The sequence below is a fragment of the Pipistrellus kuhlii genome, unplaced genomic scaffold (genome assembly GCF_014108245.1).
Source record: "Pipistrellus kuhlii isolate mPipKuh1 unplaced genomic scaffold, mPipKuh1.p scaffold_m20_p_13, whole genome shotgun sequence".
Lineage (NCBI taxonomy): Eukaryota > Metazoa > Chordata > Mammalia > Chiroptera > Vespertilionidae > Pipistrellus > Pipistrellus kuhlii.
In genome coordinates, this window is record NW_023425438.1 from 2,725,713 (window position 1) to 2,747,077 (window position 21,365).

Sequence of the window (21,365 nt, forward strand, 5' to 3'; positions counted from 1 at the left end):
TGTCATTGTGATGGAAACGCAGCGGAGTGCAGTGATGACAGCGCGGTGCGGGCCACATTGCAAGGCCTGGCGGGACGGATGTGGCCCGTGGGCCTTGTGTTTGACACATGTGATATAACGTCTGCCCAAATCATTCCAAAACTCTTCTCTCCATTACAACTGCCACCACCCTAGTTTATGTCATTATCACCTCTTTAGATGAAGATAACACCATCTTTATTGATCTCTCCACATCTATTCCTTCTGCACAGCAATATGGGGCATTTAATGAATTAGAAAAAAAAAGTTCTTATTAAGTGCACATTTTGCATACAGAACTCTGCTACATGATATAGGGAAGTACTTCTTAAACTTCATAATCAAAATATCTTTAAATGTTGATGGCAAAGTATACCATGAGGAAAGTGGGTATTTAACCCCAGGCTGTCTCAAGAAAAGTTTTTCAAAGTCCTGATTTTTTACATAATAAATGTAACATATACTAAGTACATTTAAATAAATATGCAAGCATTTCCTTTCCCCATTAATAATATTGATATTCCAAGAAAAGTGTGCTATGTTAATGCTGTGGTTTACAGTACATCCACATATACCAAGTTTGAAAGATGATGTGGGAAATAAAAATAAATATGCTCACCCCTACTTTTCGAGTTTTCACCAATTGGTCATATTTTAAGATTACATATGTAAGATACTGCCCTAATTTTAGTGTAACGGAGAAAGTAATATGTGTACATACCCATTATTACAAAACAAAAAGTAAAGGCTGGTAAATCCCTAAATATAAAAACCACACTTCATAGGTACTTTGAAAATATTACTTTCATATAGACAGATATATAAATATATAAATGTATATAATTTTATAACATTTATACCTATAGAAATTTGACTGATCTCAAAAATAACTGCATTAAATGTTTACAAACCTCTTCTCCTTGACTTATCTGTTCCTTTGTTCTTTCTTTTGTTTCCATTATGTATGAATAATCTTCCTTCATTTGTTCGAGCTGGGTTGCTTTCATGAAAAACTATCAACAACAAGGAAAACACAATTAAGAATTTGCAAATTTCCATGGAACTCTAAAAAAAAAAAAAAAAAAGGCCTCCAAAATTTTTAGACCAATTATTTAAACAAGACAAGAAAAACATATGCAAGCAAATACATAAACACAAAAGAACATGTCTTATTTCAGATCCAAAATTTACTTAACCTACTATGTTCATATCTACATGTTCATTTGCAAAGTTCTTAAAACTCCATGAAAGAAAACACTTTTGCTAGGATAGTAATACCATTTTCAAAGCTTATTTCATTGATTTCCATTCTTTAAGCAAAAATGGAAACAGAGAACACATCTGTATGTTTGATCTTAGTACACTGTAAATTTTTAGAAAAGGAAATACTTAAACCCATTCAAAAGCTACAATGTAAATTTTAGTAGTAGCCACAATTTTGTAAGTTTCTTGAGATTTAAACAATTTAAGGTATAAAAATTAATATTCAGACAAAACTAAGAAATATGATTTCTTATGTTTGGCATATAAAACAAATTCATAGACATAGACAACAGTATGATGCTCACCAGAGGGAAGAGGAAGGCCAGGTAGTAAAGGATGAAGGGAAGGCAAACATAAGGTGCTAGCAAATGATTTGACTTTGGGTGGGTGGTGGGCACACAATGAAATATACACATCATGTACCATAGAAATATACATTTGAAACCTATATGGCTCTACTAACCAATGTCACCCCAATGAATTTAATAAAAACTTTTAAAAAAGTTATTATAATATGTGGTTAATCATTCCTTTGTATATTTCCTTAAAGATTAATTTTAGAAAATAATAACCCATTCTACCTCAGAATTAAAAGCCAAAAAGTGGACCAAGAACTTACCAAAAGATTAACATTCTGGTAGTGTTAATTTATTATCTTACTTAACAATTTCCTAAATGATTCCTTGTAATATTTACTTTAAATAGGTGGCTTATTAAAAAACCCTCAATATTAACTGTGGAAACAAGAATTGTGTTCAGAATATATGCTTAACCTATGAATGTGTTCTTTTATTAAGTTCACGTTTACTTTGTGTTCCTTACTTTGTACTTGTCTCCCTCATTTTTAGACTGTAAAAACTGCTTGCTCATCTCTTGTGTTAAAACAGAAACAGGATTATCCACCTGAAAAAAGTAAACAAGCAAACAAAAGGTTATTTTTGAATACGTCAATTTAATGCCTTAAAGATAAACAAATTGAATATATACAATACAATTGACCTATGGTTACATCAGCAGGCTAAGTATTAGCCAATGGTTAAAGCAGTAGGGCAAATATACAAAGAATGTTATAATAGAAAATGTTTCAATATTTCATGATACTAAAATGTATACTACAGTCAAAATTAAACATTCTGCTATTACAGGAGGGCACAACTATAAGAATTCTCTGAAGAAGTGTTTTTACCAGAAAGTTTTCATTTCTTTCATCTGTTTTACAGAATACCACTCCTAGCTACTCTTAACTATTGGACAGGAGTCGGGAAAGCCCAAGCATGGGATTCAGCTGACTGGAGACCTGGTTTGGGCTCTGTTCCTACCCTCCTATGTAGACTTGGGCAACTTAGTTTCTCTAAATACAAAAGGGTCCAGGTCAGTTTCTTTTTAATCAGAATTATGTTAAGTATTGTTTCTTTCTCTCCCAGCAGTTTTTCAGAGTTCCCATTTGTTGTTATTCCTTCATGAAGACATTATAAAAGAAATGGAAATGTTGGAGTCATTTCTATCTTTTGGAGTGAGGAGTAATTTTAAATAAGCCATTGCTTGGATTCAACCACCTTTGGCTAACAAGTTAAAGTACAGCTAAGGTAATAATATAAAGTATATTAACAGTTCAAATTATAGTCTAGGGGTGTCGAACTCAATCAGGGAAGGGGCCAAAATTGAAAATCCAGCCTAAATCGCGGGCCGAATGGTTTACTGAACAGTCATAAACTGTCATTGTGATGGAAACGCAGCGGAGTGCAGTGATGACAGCGCGGTGCAGGCCACATTGCAAGGCCTGGCGAGATGGATTTGGCCCGCGGGCCTTGTGTTTGACACATGTGTTATAGTCGAAAAAAACTTTAAAAAAAATTACTTGTTTCAAAAAGATTCAGGGTCTTATACTTTATACTCCTGGTACAAGTAACAAAGCAACTGGTATATTAGAAAATGATCCTGATCCTAAACGATAGAATATGTAGGGCCAGTATAAAAGAGAAAAGTTTTAAACCCCTTCATTCTACCATCTGTAAAATACCAACTTAGCAGTTACCTGTATATTAAAATGATCAAGAATTGCAATCAGCTCTTCTTTCCTAGTAGAAACCACGGTGCCTAGTTTCAGGAAAGACAAAATAACCAGACTGTTTCTAGGGCAATAATACAGAGAAAAACTGAGCAGATATTCACACTTATCAGGACTCAAGTACCCACAGAGGGAGAGCACAGATGCAGTGATTGTGCTTCTCTCCTTCCCGCAGCTCAACATTTTCTGTTCCTTCTCATCTCTGGCTCCCATAACTCTTAACACTCACTCCCTTTTTATGTCCTCTCCCACCTTTTGCTAACCAACTCTCTCATGTGATGGAAACTATGGGGCTGAAAGAGGGTTTGCAGAGAACAAAATGGCATAGCGTATTTCAAACAAACCCAAATTCTGCCAATCGTGGTTTTGTTGTAGAATGTCCGGTGGTACAAGTATGTATAATATTGGTATGCATGTATACACGTATGTATACATACATGCAGCCAAGGGACCATCTTACAAGAGGTTTCAAGAACTACCGGTAAGTAGTGCCCTTACAATAAATACCAGCATAATCACTTAACTCTTTTACACTAGATGTTTATTAATATTTTATATGAAATGAAAAGAACTCATAACAAACCTGTTTCGCTTTTCAGCTTATAAGACCGACTGCCATCCATGCTGATGTGCTGCTGCACCACTATGGAGTTTCCGTACACATTTGCTCTGTAGGCGTCATCTCCTCTGTTCCTCAATGTTATCGAGATGTCTGCTGAGCTAAAGCAACAAGGTTAAGTACATGAAGGTACATGAAGGTACAGTGCAAGATTACTAAACTTTCAAAACTTCCAAGTAATTTGGCTAATTCATTTGGAAAGTTACTGTATACCAGATATCACACCTAGTAAAAAAATTAAAATTGAGAATAAGGGAAGCTTTATAAAAAAAAATTGACTATCTAATACAGAAACAATTTGTTAAACAGTAACAGCACACATGCTTCAGAAACAATAACACTAATTTCCTCACACACTTGTCATCAGGAGAAAGGGATGTACACAGGCAATTAGGTAGGGAAGATGCGGAAGGTGGCCTAGAGGAGAACAGCAAGGGCCTGAAGAACCGGAGAGACTACTTGCCTAGAGGCAAAGGCGCAGAGAAAACCAGAAACAGAAGACACTCGGTTCTGAGGGTCTCATTTCTGGTCATTTATGAGACCCAATTCTACTTTCTCTTGGAAACTTCCAAGAGATATATCCCTGCATCTTTATAACAAATCTCCTTTTCAAAAACACCCCTGAATGGGTTGGTGTGTTTTCTTTTATTCAGAAACGAGAGGCCTGGTGCATGAAAACTCAATGCACTGGAGTGGGGGGGGTCCCTCAGCCCTCACACAGTCTGGGAGCCCTCAGGGGTGGGAGGGGACAGCTGCTGGCAGCGCAAGCCTCCGCCAGCCCTGATTACCTAAGCCTCAGGCGACCCTGGGAGACTGGGCAGCTGCCATCTGAGACTTGCCTGCACCTCAGGCTGGCCCTGGGTGGTTGGGGGGCTGAGAGGACTGGGCACCGCCATCTTTGAGGGCGGGGCATAAATTAGCATATTCACTCCTTATTGGCTATGGATGCCTCCATTTTTGTGATGGTGTGAGGGTCAATTAGCGTATTTATTAGACAGGACACCTAATGAAGACAGATATGCTCCTGCCAAGTAGTAATTACCAAGAGTGTTATAAGCTTCCCGAGTTGACTCTAATGAAGACTCAGGCTGAAAATCAATAAAGTATGATCAGGAAGGAGCTGCACTATAATACAGTGCATAAAATGTTTCATTAACTAATATGATTACCTCATATTAAGTGATGTATCTCATGTAAACATTTATTGATCGATTGATTTTTTTACAGAGAGGGAGGACAGAGAGTCAGAAACATAGATGAGAGAGAAATACCAATCAGCTTTCTCCTGTACGCCCTCCACACAACCAAGGTATACATGCCCTTGACCGGAATCAAACTCAAGACCCCGAGTCCACAGACAGACGCTCTATTCACTGAGCCAAACTGTTTAGGGCTTCATGAAAACATTTTAAAATAAAGTGATTGGATATGCTGTCTGAATTATCAAAATCTCTCTTGATTAGCAAACATCTACTTCATTATTTTCATTCCTAGCTTACAGCTTGCATTTCAAAACTACCTTAGTATTGTGAGAACTATAGAGGCTCTGACATCCTGTTGCTATAGGAATTTAATAAATATAAGAAAGCCAAGTTATTAAAAAAATGAAGAGTTAAGAAAAAACCCCTTATAGTACTTCAAAACACCTGTGAAAGCGGAGAAAGAAGACTGAGCTGGGTTAACTCCTTCCTCCCAACCACACTGATGTGGCTTACACTGGATCTGGGTCAAGGGCCATAGTGTCTATAAATACGGGAGACGCATATGTGAAGAGAGACAACTATCAATGAGATATGACAACACAAACAAGCAGTGCCACGGTAAGCATGTGGCTTCTTTCTCCAGATGAAACCACCTCACAAAGGTAACTGACAGCACACACAGATGGGATCGAGGACCAAGGAAAACACGTGTAAATACAACGTATCTGTCCCTTCTCTGGGTAGCCAGCTCTTCCGCAGTAAGTTCCGTAACCTTGAGTTTTAGTCCTTCCATCCCCCACTCCCAATGCCACAGCTGATGGCAACAAGACAGGTACAAAGATCCCACCACCACGAGGGCTAGACCAGGCTGGCTGAGGGAGGAAACGGTGAACTGTCATGTTCAAGAGGAACCTGACCAGCCAGAGGCATGAGAGCTGAGCTCACTGTGAGAGGTCCCCAAGGACGGAGATGTATCAGAGGATAGTGGAGTAGTTGTCCCTGTATAACTGAAAAGGGCTGGGGGATGGATGGCTGAGCCCCAGGTGAAGGGTCTAATGGCACAGTTCTCTGTTCTCCTAACCATGCTGGGCAAGCATCTCTAAGACAGCTCTCAGTCCGAGTGTCACAAGTGAAGGGGGTAATGTTTGACTGGAGGAAGGAGAGTCATAAGGCCATCTCACACCTGTGCCAGACAAGGCCATTCCTCAGACACAGAGGGATGGCCACATAGATTTTAGACACAGAACAGACTACAAATAGAACTGGAAAGCTCAATGAGCTGATTCTGTAAAAATGTGATGACAGAATCAGACACTATAAATTGAGGGGAATTTTACAGATACCAAATGTTTTAAATGAGGAAAGGGGTGACAGGAATAGTAATGGGTCTGGAAAAGCTGTTTATAGCTACTTTTTCAGACAAGGCCAGTAAAAAGGAGACTGAGCTCACATTAAAGCTTTTAACTGTTATTAACTCTGTTTAAAATATATTGATGTTCCTATCTACAGACAGCTGTGGCTTCAAAAGCTGGGGATTGTGTAAGCTAGCCCTTTTCTTTCTTCCTCCCTTTTAATGGTTTTCCAAGGGCAAGTCTCAGAAAAAGTTTCTGCTTTGGTTCAGGCACCTCCCAAATAGGGGAGAAGAGGGGAGGGAATTTGAGTCAGAAATCATTTAGTGATACCAAAAAAATAATTTCTTCCTGAAGGTTCCATTCGATCAACGCATTATCTGGCTAGGTAGATGAGGTAACTCTTTGGACAACTAAGAAATGTATAGTTATATAATGAATTAAAACTGAGTCCGGACTATTAACTAAAAAGTGTTAAAATAACTAACTTTTTTATTTCAGATATAATTTTGTTTGCGGACTATGGAAAAGAACCTGCTGGGCTAGGGCCCAAATAAGATAAGGGTTGACCAAAAATATGCTGGAGAATTCTTACCAAATAGTTCTTGCCCAAGGCCACGCAGCACGGGAAATGGTTTACTGTGTATCTTTCCCCTGCGACTCCTGAGTCAGCTTGGAACCCTGGCTCAGGGTCCAGATTTCCAAGGTTCCTGAGAGCTACATCAGAAACTGCAATCCTGATTCACATCCCTCCCTATTCTATTTTTTTTAGTAATAAAATGGGGGAAGTTAAATGGATATGACACTGAATAGAGAAAAGTCTATTCTATAAGAAAAAGGCATCACTATTAATTATCCAAGTTCCTGATGTTTTGGGCATCGGCATAGGAGAGGAATGAGTACTGGAAGCAGCCCCACTCTGGGAGCTGTGACAGTGTGGGACATCTAGTTCTCAGGAGAAGCAAGGTCCCCACTGAGCCACCAGGGGCAACATTAAAAATAAAATAAGGACATCATCCTGAAGAGAGCTCCTAAAAGGCAAAAGGCCATGAATTTTTGATGATGCAAACTAGGCAATTACTATAAAGTTATGTGAAGGCAAGCTGCAACAACAACAAAAAAATAAACTTGAAGCCAAACTGAATAGTTATGAGACCATTCACCAAGGGTCAAGATGGACCACAAACAGATTTGTGATTGCGGCCCACAAATCAAACTCATTGGTTAATCACCTGAGTAAAGGATATAAAAATCGGAGACAGAGAGTAGAATACTCTTGGAATTCTTAAAGAGCTGGAGGCAGAAATTTTGTGCAGGGACACATTGACTGCTGACAGACTCTGCCTTCACCTGTGTCCTATCAACGTGGATTTGCCAAAGTTGGGTTTGGAACAAGAATCAAAGTTCCATGTTACAAATATTTTGCTAGAAACACAAGTACATAGATTTATCACTGCTCATTCTTCTAGAAAGGTAACAGAACAGGCACATGGCAATAATTTGCACAAGCCTTCTGTCTGGAGATGGAGAACAGGCAACAGCGGGCCATGCTGGGAACAGGGGCAAGAAAAAGGAATGGAGAGCTGTGATTCCTGGGCTCCAGTTCTAGAAGCCACTTCATTTCCTATATCGTCTACCTGGACGGTGAATCTAAAGTAGCTGCTAGAATGAAAAAACTGACAAATACAAGCAGAAAGCAAACACTTACTTCTGTCCATCTTTCACGAAACCTTTTAAAGAAGATCCTCTGTTAGTAGCAATTGCTTTTCCACCAAGGCCGACGATAAGAGCTGTGAGCACTGCACTCTTCCCACCTAAAGAAACGGGTGTTGAAGAATTACATTCATTAGAGAGCGAGAAAAGGAAGTGCTGACGCCTACAATTTGATGTAAAAATTTCAGAATAAAAATGTGAATTAGCCTAACCCTGAAAGTATTACACTTCAATTATAATTTTCTTCCAGTGTCAAAGCAGCAAATGTTAAAAAAAAAAAAGAAAGAAAGAAAGAAAGAAAGAAAGAAAGAAAGAAAAAAGTGGTATATATAATGAAATATTTAGCTAATGCTATTGGGAAAAATTGATACATTTCAGGAATTACATTTTTGCCACTGATAAGGAAATGGAAAGAAATAGTTGCTGCCTTTTCAACCTAAAAATCCCATTGTACTTTGGACCATGTATAATCACTGAACTTCCTAACTATATGTATACACATACATATTTAACTCATCTATTTTTTCATGACATTCTAAGTTAATTAAAATTTATTTTTCCATAAATTCTTAGAAGCCAGAAACCATTTTTAACAACCCTTAAATTCAAGTTCCATTGAGACTAGAATGTTGTCTCCTTTATTCAATGCTGTGTCTCCAATATCTGTTCATAATAGCACTCCCATGTATGAACGTACATATGAAAAATTTATCAATCATATAAATAAATATCTGGACAATTATTGCTCCTAATTTGAATATTATTCATCAGTTAGCACTTTAAAAGTGTATTTCTTTTTACCCTAACTTACATAAAATATCACAAGCTGAAATTCCAAAACCTACAACTATTATCCAGAATATGATAACCATTTTATTTTGTGCATTCCACCATCAACCAATTCAATCAACTCTTATTGGCCCCTTATCTGCCACAATACAGTCCAAATTAACCAAAATATACCACTGGTTGTCCAGCTGGCATGGCTCAGTGGTTGAGCATCTACTTATGAACCAACCAAACAAACAAACAAAAAAACAAAACAAAATATACCACTGGTTAACACATTTAGTTCTTGGGATGCCTTTCGAGTCCCTAGCCTAACTCTCTTCCTTCACTTCTAAATGCACTGCCTCCACTACTTGCATTATTTCTTTCTAAGTTTATTAATAAAATCACTGTTTCAAGAGTTAAAAATAAGAGGAACTAATGGACCAACCCACTAGTCTTTCTTCACTTACTGTCCTTAGTGACCTCCATGTAACACCGATCCCTCTGTCCACTGTCTCCTGAAAACACTTCCCTCTCGGCTGAATACAGAGTAGGGAAACAAAGCACTAAACAGGCTGTGGAACTACAGGTACCCAGGTTCGTGTCCTAGCAGTGGTAGACTTTGGCATGCCTCCTTTCCCAGTGTGCTGGCTCAATCAAGCTCGCAACACCTCATGCCTGGCTGGTCTATCACAAAAGTTACATCACTGTTCTTTCTAACTCCTGTGTCTTCCCCTTCTAATGGATTCTCCACAGCGTGGCCAGTTTGTTTCACCAATCCTGTTCATGTCATCACTTTACTCACAAACTTTAGTTCTCCACTGACTCCTGAATAAAACGCCCACTTCCTTACCATGGCATCCAAGATCCCCAACAGTATCACTTACGACCTGACTCTCCAGTGTCAGTGTTCGCCCCTCCCTACCACGTACAATATGATATCAAGCCATATAAGGCTGTTGCCTCTCTGCACAGGCATCCACTTCTACCTCCACATACCTTAATCTTAGCTGATGAGCAATCTTTGCCTGGAAGATCTCAGCTTCTTCCCCAACGAGAAAAGTCCCAGCACAAATAGCAGCTCTCATATGCTTTCATTGGTCACAAGATTGAGAAGTTTTTCCCACGTTTGGATGCCCATGGCACTTTATTCATGCTCTGTTACAGCATTTAATAGAAGCAGACACAGGGCTGCCTCAATTACAATAAGGATGGCTTACCCATTCTTCTATGGTGTGAATCTCAAGGTAAATAGATCCAAAAGAATAAACAGGAATTTTATGAATCTCTGTTGCATAATGAACCCAGTGCTAACTTATTTTCTTAACGTGTAGAATGGCAACAAACACTGAAACTATTCTTGACCACAGTTACAGACCTAAAGTTCAGATTTATCAGCACTAACAGTCGCCCATTTTGAAAAGTTAATGCATTCTAACGTCAATGCAGTACTCAGAGTGCACAAAGGAAAGCAAAAGCACTTACTTCCATTGTTGCCAACGACAAAGTTAACATTAGAACCGAATTTGAAGGGTCCAAGCATTGAATGACACATGAAGTTTTTTAGCTGAATACTCTCAATTATTCCAACTTCTGCTGCAGTCTATTAAAAAACAATGGAAGAAGACAATCAATCGGCCCAATTCATTCATTATAACTATCCCAACATCTACAGCAGGAGAAAGATCAGCAGTGTCGACCCATGAAAAAAGTTGCAGGAAGTGAATAACATAAACTTCAAACAATGAGTGAAATGAAATTAAATGTGAGCCTTATGTGAGTAACTACTCATTCTAAACTCCTTAGGGAATCTAATAAGTAAATCACAAGGTTTCTTAATGTAAATAATACTAATATTTTGAGTCAGAAAATTTCCTGTTAGAGGAAGGCTGTCTTGCATTGTAGGAAACTATTTCCCAGAGTAGCTGTATCATTTTATAGTCCCCTTTTAAAGTCTTATCGGAGGTTTGTCAATTTTATTGCTTTTTCCAAAGAACTAACTCTTTATATCATTGCTTTTCTCTACTAATTTTTTCTAATTAACAAAAACTTAATAATTAGGTTATTTTACCTCAGTTTTTTAAAAGTCATATTGTTTTTCCTGATATTGAATTATCAGGAATATGACATATGAACCAGACATGAGAAACATGCTAATAAAAAAACCCCAAAGTTTCGTACTTACCAAAGTAGAGGTACCGTTAGTGAAGGCATCTGTACATTCATCTTCATCACCATCTTTATCAAAATCCTCCACCTCCACCTCTTCTTGTCTTGGTCTTTTGGCATTCTCAGGAGAGCAGAAATTATCTTCCTTTCTTTTGGCCATCAGGTCTGAACAAATGTTAACATATTATTGTAACGATGGAATAAATCAAGTACAGTATCCATATGATTATTCCACATACATTAAACTTAACAAAATAAACCGGACGAAGCTTAGTTATAAGTACTATGCTCATTCATTCTGACTTTAAAAAGGTTAAAATGTCATCTGCATGGAGAAAGGGGTCCATGAGCAGAATGCAGGTGTCATTAGAGTAAGGTGACCAGACGTCCCGCTTTTGGTGAGACAGTTGCGATTTTTAACTATTTGTCCCGCATCCCCCACGGGACAAATTGTTAAAAATCGCGACTGTCTCGCCGAAAGCTGGACGTCTGGTCACCTTACATTAGAGGCTAGAAAAGGCAAGGAGACATTCTTCCCTAGAGCCCCAGGAAGGAGCACAGACCCACCGCCGCCCTGACTTTACCCAGCGAGGCGGTCAGACTTTTCCCCCATGGAAGTCTAAGGTAATACATCTGTGTGTGTGTTTCTAAATCATCTGCACATGGAATACTAGTTGATTTTACTTCCATTATTTATGGCCACCATTTTACTGATATGGGCCTACCTAAATAGTTTGACTCCTAAATTCACAAAAGGTACAAGATGTTTGTACCTTTGGTTTCTAGTTTCCCAGATGTTTTAGAGATGGCATAATGCCTTCTGAAATTATTCCTGAGCAAACATCCAACTTTTACAAGTTATAGAGTAACAGTCAATCGGATAAAACTTTTTAAAAATATTATTCTCCCAAAGAAGTATATTTTGAAGCAGTGTTGCCTAGCACCAGTAATTTCCCTTAACCGTTCCTTAAAGAAAGTGCATGCTCATTGACTTACCCACAGACTATAAAATTTATACCTGGAAAAGGAATATATTTAAAATTACACAAGATTTTCTAAACATATGAAAACTACACTTCAAGTTGCAGCTGATAGACTGTGACTGAAATTAAATGTTATGACTACTCTGATTGCTGCTTTCATTTTTCTCTTTAAAATGCATTAAAACCTCAAAAGACAGCTACCTAATCACTGTTTGGTGAATGAAGAGACAAATCCTTGGCACAGGTAGTCAAAAGTTTCTAAGATACTAGAAAAGAATGTGAGAATAGTTTTAGGCTCAATCAATTTCAGTCTCTCAAGTACTACATACACCATGGCAACCCTGTTTGTGCCCGGGGCGTGGGCAGCAGGGCATTCAGTGAGACTTTCTCTTTTATGGATTTGGACTAAAGGCTGTGGTCAGTCCTCCTTAGAAGTGATGTCATGAACACAGGTCAAGAAAGCAGTCCTAAGTGCACGTGTGCTGGGAGAGAGGGGGCTAGTGCAGCTGTGTTACAGAGCATGAGCAGGTGTGCAGAAACAGGACGGGGACTCTAGGAAGGGTGTGGAAGAGAAAAGGAGGGTGAAGAAAACACATTCATGCAGTGATACTTAAAAAAAAAAAAAAAAAAAAACACTGCTTCTCAAACTTACAATGACAGAACCAATTTCCTAAGTATTGAATGCCTATGCTTATTTTGGAGGAACTATTCCGGAGAACAATCTTTGCAAGTCTGTTATTACGACAATTTATTAAGTGAAATCAGTAGTTCTCCTATCTTTTTAAAGCTCTGAAATTACCTCTATAACATGACATTTAAATGTGTTTGGAAAGTGAGAAAGAACTAGGCTTAAAGCTAATTAGATAGTGGAGACTGTTCTAAAGTTACCTTTACGAAATCATCTCACTTCCTGTCTTGTATATTGGGTTTTACAGGTTCACTATATCTTCTTGAATTGGAAAATAAAAAATTTCCCTAATTTTTACTTTCCAAAATATTGATAATTTAGAGCCCAAATATACTACACAAAATCACCTTATATTTTATAAATCCTCAAACATAGTCATGACTCCTTTCATGCAAATTCTATTTCATTAAATTTTTAACATTTCTTTCTGAAATTAGTTCTTTGTTCCACCAAACCTAGCTTTTCTTCAATGGGAATGTTTTAGTATTTATTCATATAGTTTATACAATCACATAGAAGGGATATGCAGTGAGACTAGATCTCCCACAGCGCAAGTTTAAAAAAGGACAGAGACTTCCGCTTCCATAGGATGGAATAGGTGTATTTTCCGATTCCTCCTGCTTAGTAAAACTAAAAACCTTGAACATTATATATAACGTACTTTCCGGCGTATAAGACAACCCCCTAATTTTACAGTTAAAACATAGGTTTAGGCCTATATTCGCTGTAGAAGACTACCCCCCATTTCCGAGGCAACACCAGTTCTTTTTTTAATAGACCGCCTCTCTGACTCTGACCAATCTGAGCAGGCTTTTTTTAACTGTATGTTTTAACTGTAAAATTAGGGGGTCGTCTTATACACCGGAAAATAAGTAAAAGAGACCTAAGACTCTGAAAGAGGAGGCAGACTGGATAGGGATCTCACCACCCAAGGAATGACCCCCTGGTGATTTCCCTGAGTTTTTGCTTTGCTTCAAATTTCTCAGATTTGGAGAAGACAACAACTGGGAAAACACCAACAGGTGCAGGTGCAGGGGAGGTGGAAGACAGGATGGAGCCAAGGAAAGCTGTTCTCTCTAGCCTAGGGGTGTCGAACTCAATCAGAGAAGGGGCCAAAATCTAAAATCCAGCCTAAATCGCGGGCCGAATGGTTTACTGAACAGTCATAAACTGTCATTGTGATGGAAACGCAGCGGAGTGCAGTGATGACAGCGAGGTGCGGGCCACATTGCAAGGCCTGGTGGACGGATTTGGCCCGCGGGCCTTGTGTTTGACACATGTGCTCTAGCCAAAGGATCAGGAAAAGGGCCCACGACAGAGAACTTTCTGGCAAGAATTGCTCTACTCCAGCCAAATACCACTGAACAAACTGTGCCCCAGGCCCCCACGCCAGCGAAGGCCAAGTGGGTAACCTGGCCTTCCGCTCTGGTGAGGCTAAAAGGAGTCATCTCAACCTCCCAACAGGGCTGCTGTCAGAGAAGGCTGTGCAGGCCCAGGGAGAACCATGGCAATGACCTCAGTGGAGATGGCCTGAATAGCTGAGACATTTAACCCGCCAGGCGGCAATAGGGTGCCACCCACTCCCAACTGCCCGGGCCTGGTGTTTGAGGAGGCCTTTACCACTGCCCGAGAGGTGACCATGTGGGGAGCAGAAGCTTCCACTCGGGCTCAGCTGTCACTATGGCTAAGCAAAGAGCTCGGGGAAGTTCTACAATAGATCAGAGTCTCTATGTCCACAGCCCAATACCGTAGGGCAGCAGTTCTCAAAGGTCGTGGTCTCTCAAGAGATACTACAGTCATCAAAGAACTTTCTTTTATAGCTATCAATGTTTACCATATTATAAATGAACACAACACACAAGTACACATTTTATCAGTCGTGAGAGCAATGACATCATCACATGTCTTAGAACCTCTGGAAAGCCCCACAGTACATTCAAAAGCGGATGAAAGTGAAAGGGGAGAGAACATCTTACTATTATTACAAACAGTTTACCGTGTAGGCCCTGTGAAAGTCTCAGATGCTGCTGTGGGAGACACTGTAAGCAATCCCTGACACAGGCCATTGTTTACAAGGCAGGGCCAGCAGAGGAGGAAGTCAGAACAGCAGAAGGCTGACCACAGAATGACTTCAGACTTGTATTCAAGAGCGCAGCCCAAGGACCAGCAAGCAGCCTCTGTATCTCCTTGGAATGTGTTGGACTGCCAGATCTCAGGCCACACCCCACAGCAAATGGAGCTGAAGCTTCATTTTAGAAGACCTCAGAAGCTCCTAAGCTTATTTAAGTCCAAGAACAACTATTGTAAACAACATTAAAGGACTTGGACTTTATCCTATCCTGAAGGCAATGATGAACCTCATTTATCATGATATATCATGTATCACTCTAAAGCACATGTGTCAAACACAAGGCCCGCGGGCCAAATCCGTCCCACCAGGCCTTGCAATGTGGCCTGCACCGCGCTGTCATCACTGCACTCCGCTGCGTTTCCATCACAATGACAGTTTATGACTGTTCAGTAAACCATTCGGCCCGCGATTTAGGCTGGATTTTAGATTTTGGCCCCTTCTCTGATTGAGTTCGACACTCCTACTCTAAAGGTATATTAGTTAACATCCAAAGGACTTTTAACCTCAACAAATGTCTTTAGAAACATTACCATTACAGTCACAATTACATACTAATGCCCAATATCCTTATTTTACATTAATTTAATGTTTATTTTGAATCTCTTACACAAATCAAAACTTGAAAATCATATATATTCCTCAAATTATTTAATAACAAGAATCAATGGACATATATTTGAGTATGTTTTTATTGATTTCAGAGGGTAAGGGGGAGAGAGAGAGAGATAGAAATACCAATGATGAGAGAGAATCATTGCTTGGCTGCCTCCTGCACGCTCCACACTGGGGACTGAGCTCACACCTGGGCCTGTGCCCTGACCTGAGAGCAAACCGTGATCTCCTGGTTCATAGGTCAGCACTTAACCACTGAGCCGAGCTGGCTGGGCTCAAAGTATATCAGTTTTCACTTGTTGCTAATTTAAATTCCCTAGAATGCCATCAAGCCATTTCCCCCAACACTTTCTTCTCTCCCACCCCATCTATCCTCCATTCATTTCTCAATTACGGAGCAGTAATTCATTTGTTATAGAAGAGCAAAGAAGAAACATTACTTTCAGGTTTGCACAACATTAAGTGCCCTTTTAGACACTGTTTTTATTAATGCTTAATAACATGATCTTAGCAGGCACTCATAGAGCAGCTGACTGATGTTAGAATTTTACCATTCCTAGAAAATCAAACGAAACTGGGGGAGAGAAATGAACAAAGGTAAGTGTGATAAGCTTCTTAGTGAATGTGAGATTCTACACTCCACAGAAGACTGTGCTACATGAAGACGATGCTTTTTATTTGCTGTGCTTAGTCTGGGATTTGCCGTTTGCTACTAGGTTGCCATGGTAACCTGCACCTAACAGACACTGAAGGATCCTACCTTTTATAATAGGAATCACTTTGTGATTTAATGATAATGGGTTTTTAAAATCACATGTAAATGTCTCAAAAGGTAGATACAGGTTAAAACAGAAAACCTGTTTCCAAAAGGTTAAAGAGACATAGATACGGAAGATCCCCTCCCCCAAAATACTTTTAAATATTCTGGAATACACAAAAAGGGGAGGAAAAGGTCTCCACTACCCTATCAGCTATATATGGACTCTGCATGTAAGTATGTATAATAAGTGCTTTGGTTTATCTCTTCTCTTCTCTCCAACCCCACATCCAAGTATGTCAGTCTGCTCCATGCCTCCATGCTTCGGATATAATTTTGCTGGTCAATTCCTGACAGTATGTGCGTAAGAAATTTGATAGACATCAGATGCATTTTAACAGGATTATAAATTTCTAGATTTTAGATTTTATTGTGAGCACCTAATAATTCATGCTTCCCATTTAACTAAGCTGGAACTAATAGCAGTGAGAGCAGACATAACAAGAGTTGGAATTCTAAAAAAAAAAAAAATCATAGTTATAAAAGGCAAATTGGTACTACTTCTGAATCTGCTGTGGACTGTTTACTTCGTGCCCAATTCTACTCCTCCCGCCACCATGGATACATTCATTGTGCATTAAACAACCTGATTTTTAATGTACTCAATTAATCAAGCACACTGCTTAATTAATAGATAACATTATATAGATAATAATATAAATATTTAAGTTAAGCACACTGCTTGGAGTATATCATGAAATCATATGAGATATAATAGGTAATTATATAAATATTTAAGTTTAAAAATCCAATTAAGTCCACCCATCAAACAATCCCAGATAAGTGAAACTGGAAAGTACTAGGCACAGAGTTTCAGTTAATAAATTCGAACAGTCAGATTTATGTTTTAAGAACATCCTGTGGCCTAAAAGTAGAGGGCGGATGGGCAAGAGACCAGTCTCTACAGATCGAGTGGGAACTGAACAGAAAAAACAAACGCAATACCAGATGATGGGAAGAGGTGGAACCAGGGGATGTAAACGATTGGGGAACCTGGGGGAGTAGAATTAATATTTGTCGAATAACCACTTGCTTGACTGTGTGCTTGGCTTTTGCGATAAACATTCCATGGATTTCCCTTAATCCTCAGCATCCTTAGGAAGTGTCCTCATTTTACAAAAGGGGGCACTGAGGCTCAAGAGGACCTTTGCCCGGGTTTACGTAGCCCAGATCCAAACCCAGGTTTGTCAAAACCTAAACTGAAACCTCTTTAGCGCCCAAGTTCCTCCAGGCATAGACGACTGAATTGGACAGTTTAATTGTTTACCGCCTGTAAACTGGCTATTCATCTGTCCATCTTCTTGTCTGCCCTTCATTAATGTATAAAAACTACATAAGAGATCCTATTGTGATATGTCCCTCCAATGTTCCTATACTTTATAAAAATTTATTTGGTGTTTAATGCTCAGAAACAACCTTCCCATTTCATGCTAACATGCCATTCGAGTTAGATGAAGCAGGTCTGGCCAGGAGGGAGGATATAGAATACATTAATCTTATTTGAAAACACTGAGTATGAAGCGCTCCTAGGAGACGGAGATGGAGGCCAACAGGCAGTAAAACACACTCTGCTGCAGCGGTGGACTGGGGAGTGGAGCTGAGAAAGACACAGAAATTATTTTGAATTTGGTCACCAGCGAAAGTGTGTTGAGTGAGGCAAGATGTATTTCATTAATTAGTGAATCAAAAATGCTAATATTGCCGAAACCGGTTTGGCTCAATGGATAGAGCATCGGCTTGGGGACTGAAAGGTCCCGGGTTCGATTCCGGTCAAGGGCATGTACCTTGGTTGCGGGCATATCCCCAGTAGGGGGTGTGCAAGAGGCAGCTGATCGATGACTCTCTCTCATCGATGTTTCTAACTCTCTATCTCTCTCCCTTCCTCTCTGTACAAAATCAAGTAAAATATATTTTTAAAAAAATGCTAATATTAATGCAAGTGACTGTACTTAACTCTCAGTCATCGGGACTTCTGAGTCAACTGAACAGTAGCATTTAAATATGCCTTCAATATAATGTGTACTATTAACGGTAATTTGTGTTATGTACTAATTCCTGAAAAGCAAGCCAAGTACTACTTTGATTAATTTTCCTAACTTAAGTCTAAAAGGGATAGTTAGGATTTAGGCAGGTTTTATATAAAATTCTACATCTAAGCACTCAGCAAAATAAACCTTTGAGTAAAATCTGTTTTTCGCTGTAACAACTCTAATATGTCAACTATACTTACTTTTTGTCAGGTTCAATAAGTGCCTTATTACAGATTATAGGTAAACGTAGAGCTATAAATGAGACTATCTCGCACACGCTTCCCACCCCAATATATTTAAGAATCCTGTGAGTTAAATATTATGTTAATTTATGCAATTACAGAAGAGGAAGTGAGACTTAACAGAGATGGTACCCGTTTGCCCGGGGTCAGACACCACCGGTTCTGCCTTGTACAAAAACATGCTTTTTAAATAACAATCGAAGGATCTCAACATTTTTTTGTAGTTACAACCCATTCAGGAAAAAGAAATTCTGAATGCACATTTCCAAAGAAACGAAGTACTCTGTACACTTCGCACAGCAACAGCACAGAGAGAGAGAGCAAATCTAAGGAGGTCTAACACGCTCCCACCCCACCTCCACACTCAGGGAACAAACTACCTGCAGGCCAGCGCATCTGCTGCTGAAAATTTTAAAAAGACTACACATCAGCCTTCTCAAAGCCAGGGAATTCCGACTTTTTCTTTCTTTTAAATATTCACTCCAGAATAGCTTGTCTAGAAAACACTCGCTTTTAATCTCCTGCTCATGAAGTATAACTGTCTTCACAAAGCATGGCTTTTTCTAGGAATTATCCCAAGCCCTCTGGGTCCCACACCCCCTTCTCTACCCTGAGGTCCTGGGTCCCTGCAGTTCCCCGATTGGGGGATTCCTCTCCCGTGCATTTCCGCAAGAAAACAGGGGAGAGAAACGCTGCCATCTAAGACCCAAACATCACAATTTCATTTTTCTAGAACATGCGATTGGCGTTTCCATGAACCTGGGCTTCAGCGCACAGGCAACTGCAAGTGATAGTTGCAAATCTCTCTTAAACATAAGTTGCTTCGGGCGAGGTGATCGCCATCAGATTCCTGATAAAGCGCCCCGTACCCCACGGCAGCCTCGCCCTTTCACCCCGCGCGGCCCCTCCGGCTTCTTTTCGCAGCCCCGGGCCCGGGGGGGGGGGACGGGCAGAGGCTCCCCCCGTCCGCCCCGGCGGCTGCCCGGAGGGGCCCGGCGCCGGCGGGCAAGTTTCCCGCGGCAGCGGCGACCCGTGCCGCCCGCGGGGAGAGCGCCCGCCGAGCGGCCCCGGCCGGCCGGCCCGCCCAGGCCCGCGGGGACCCTGCCGGACCCGGGCCAGCCGAGCCCCGGGGACCCGGGCGCCCCCACACGGGCTGCGGGATGCCGGCGACCGGGGCAGCGACGGGGACGCCACCCGGGGCACGGGAGAGCCGAGGCGCGCACCCTCAGCCTACCTCCAACAAGTCCGAGTCTCCCCGAGGAACCCGGCCGCGGGAGGGTCGCGCCGCCACGGGGCGCTCCGGGCCGCTCGTCCGGACGCCTCGGCCGCGGCTGGGAGCCGTTGGCCCGCCGGGAAGCGCGCGCCGGCGGCGGCAGGAGGAGGCAGGAGCGCGGCCGCCCCGGCGCCCACCCCGGGACGCTCCGCGCCTGCGCCACGCCCCCCCCCGCCCGCCGGGACGCCGCCCGCGCGTGCGCGGTCTGCAGTTTTCGCGCCACTGCTGTCCACAGGCGGGGCCGGAAGTGCCCCCGGGCGGCGGCGGGGGGGGGGGGAGGGAAGCCGGGAACAGCTGGGGCTGCTGCGCCGCGGCCGGACGCACGCCGGGCGGCGCGCAGAGGGAGGGGGGGGGGGGGGGATGATTTGCCTAAATGAGAGGGAAGATGGCCCAGAGGCCCAGCAACAGCTCGGCGCATGCGTACCACGGCGCGGCCCGGAGCTGGCGGGCGGGCGGGTCGGGGCTGGGGGCAGCGGTCCGCCACTTCCCGGAAGGGGCGGGGCCTCGCGCGGCGGCGCCGGATTTGAAGGGCTCCCGGGAGACTTCCGCGTCCGAGCGCTGCGACCTGGCCGCGGGTTTCTGCTTCTGCGTGGGGAAGGGAAGCGGACATTTTTTTTAGTTTTCTTTTTGGGGAGAAGATTAAACTGAGAAACGGAAAGCAGCTAGTTAGGACTCGGGCCAAACTGGTACACGACGGAGGGGCGCCTTCCAGAGCCGAGGAGAAGGGGTTGTCGGGGTAAGTCCCACGGGCCGTGCAGAGGCGGCCCCCGGGGCCCGGCACTGGCCCTCGGCCCTTTGGCCGGTGGGTTCGGGGGGAGCCCTGTGTCCGCGGCCCTTTGGCCGGTGGGTTCGGGGGGAGCCCTGTGTCCGCGGCCCTTTGGCCGGTGGGTTCGGGGGGAGCCCTGTGTCCGCGGCCCTTTGGCCGGTGGGTTCGGGGGGAGCCCTGTGTCCGCGGCCCTTTGGCCGGTGGGTTCGGGGGGAGCCCTGTGTCCGCGGCCCTTTGGCCAGTGGTTAGCGGGGAGCCCTGTGTCCGCGGCCCGCCACCCCCGGCCCGGCTTCCACCCCCGGGCTCGGCTCCAGCCCCTGCGCCTCCGGCCCGGAGCTGACCCGGGGCGGGAACTCGGTGTCCCGGCCCCTCGGGCTCTAACCTCTCTGCCAAGGCCGCTGCGTCCTCCACGGCCTTCCCCTGGGCACCCTGTGCGGCCGACGCCCACGCCTGTTCTAGGCCCTCCGGGCCAGCCTACTGATCCCCGTGGGACATACTCGCCCGCCCCCCTTTGTCAGTGTAAACGTGGTGCTGGGAAAACTACTTCCATGACAGCACTTGCCTTCAGGCATGATGGTTAACTAACGGCCATTCTTCCTCCCTCCTCACCCCCCCACCGCGCCGGCCTGTACTGTAACGCTGCTCAGTAAA

At 42.4% G+C, this 21,365-nt stretch overlaps 2 protein-coding genes across 4 annotated transcripts in view; one reads left to right on the top strand and one right to left on the bottom strand.

Annotated features, from left to right (window-relative positions):
* SMC6 (structural maintenance of chromosomes 6) overlaps window positions 1–20,113 on the bottom strand; it is a 52,521-nt gene extending 32,408 nt beyond the window's left edge. Inside the window, exons 1-8 of one of the 2 annotated variants that reach the window (XM_036434649.2) lie at window positions 19,910–20,113; window positions 11,189–11,337; window positions 10,489–10,606; window positions 8,228–8,333; window positions 3,933–4,069; window positions 3,317–3,378; window positions 2,104–2,184; window positions 930–1,031 (exon numbers count right to left, since the gene is read on the bottom strand). In XM_036434649.2, the coding sequence (XP_036290542.1) occupies window positions 930–1,031; window positions 2,104–2,184; window positions 3,317–3,378; window positions 3,933–4,069; window positions 8,228–8,333; window positions 10,489–10,606; window positions 11,189–11,332 (750 nt within the window). In that variant the 5' untranslated portion in view covers window positions 11,333–11,337; window positions 19,910–20,113. Of the gene's footprint in view, window positions 1–929; window positions 1,032–2,103; window positions 2,185–3,316; window positions 3,379–3,932; window positions 4,070–8,227; window positions 8,334–10,488; window positions 10,607–11,188; window positions 11,338–19,909 lie in introns of those variants that run through there. The other variant, XM_045580481.1, reaches the window with a different exon arrangement.
* Window positions 20,114–20,331: 218 nt separating this feature from the next.
* The window catches only part of GEN1 (GEN1 Holliday junction 5' flap endonuclease), a 32,768-nt gene continuing 31,734 nt past the window's right edge, over window positions 20,332–21,365 (top strand). For both annotated transcript variants that reach the window (XM_036434652.2, XM_036434651.2), the window contains exon 1: window positions 20,332–20,684. The gene's annotated coding sequence lies outside the window, so the exon portion shown is untranslated. The remainder of the gene's footprint in view (window positions 20,685–21,365) is intronic.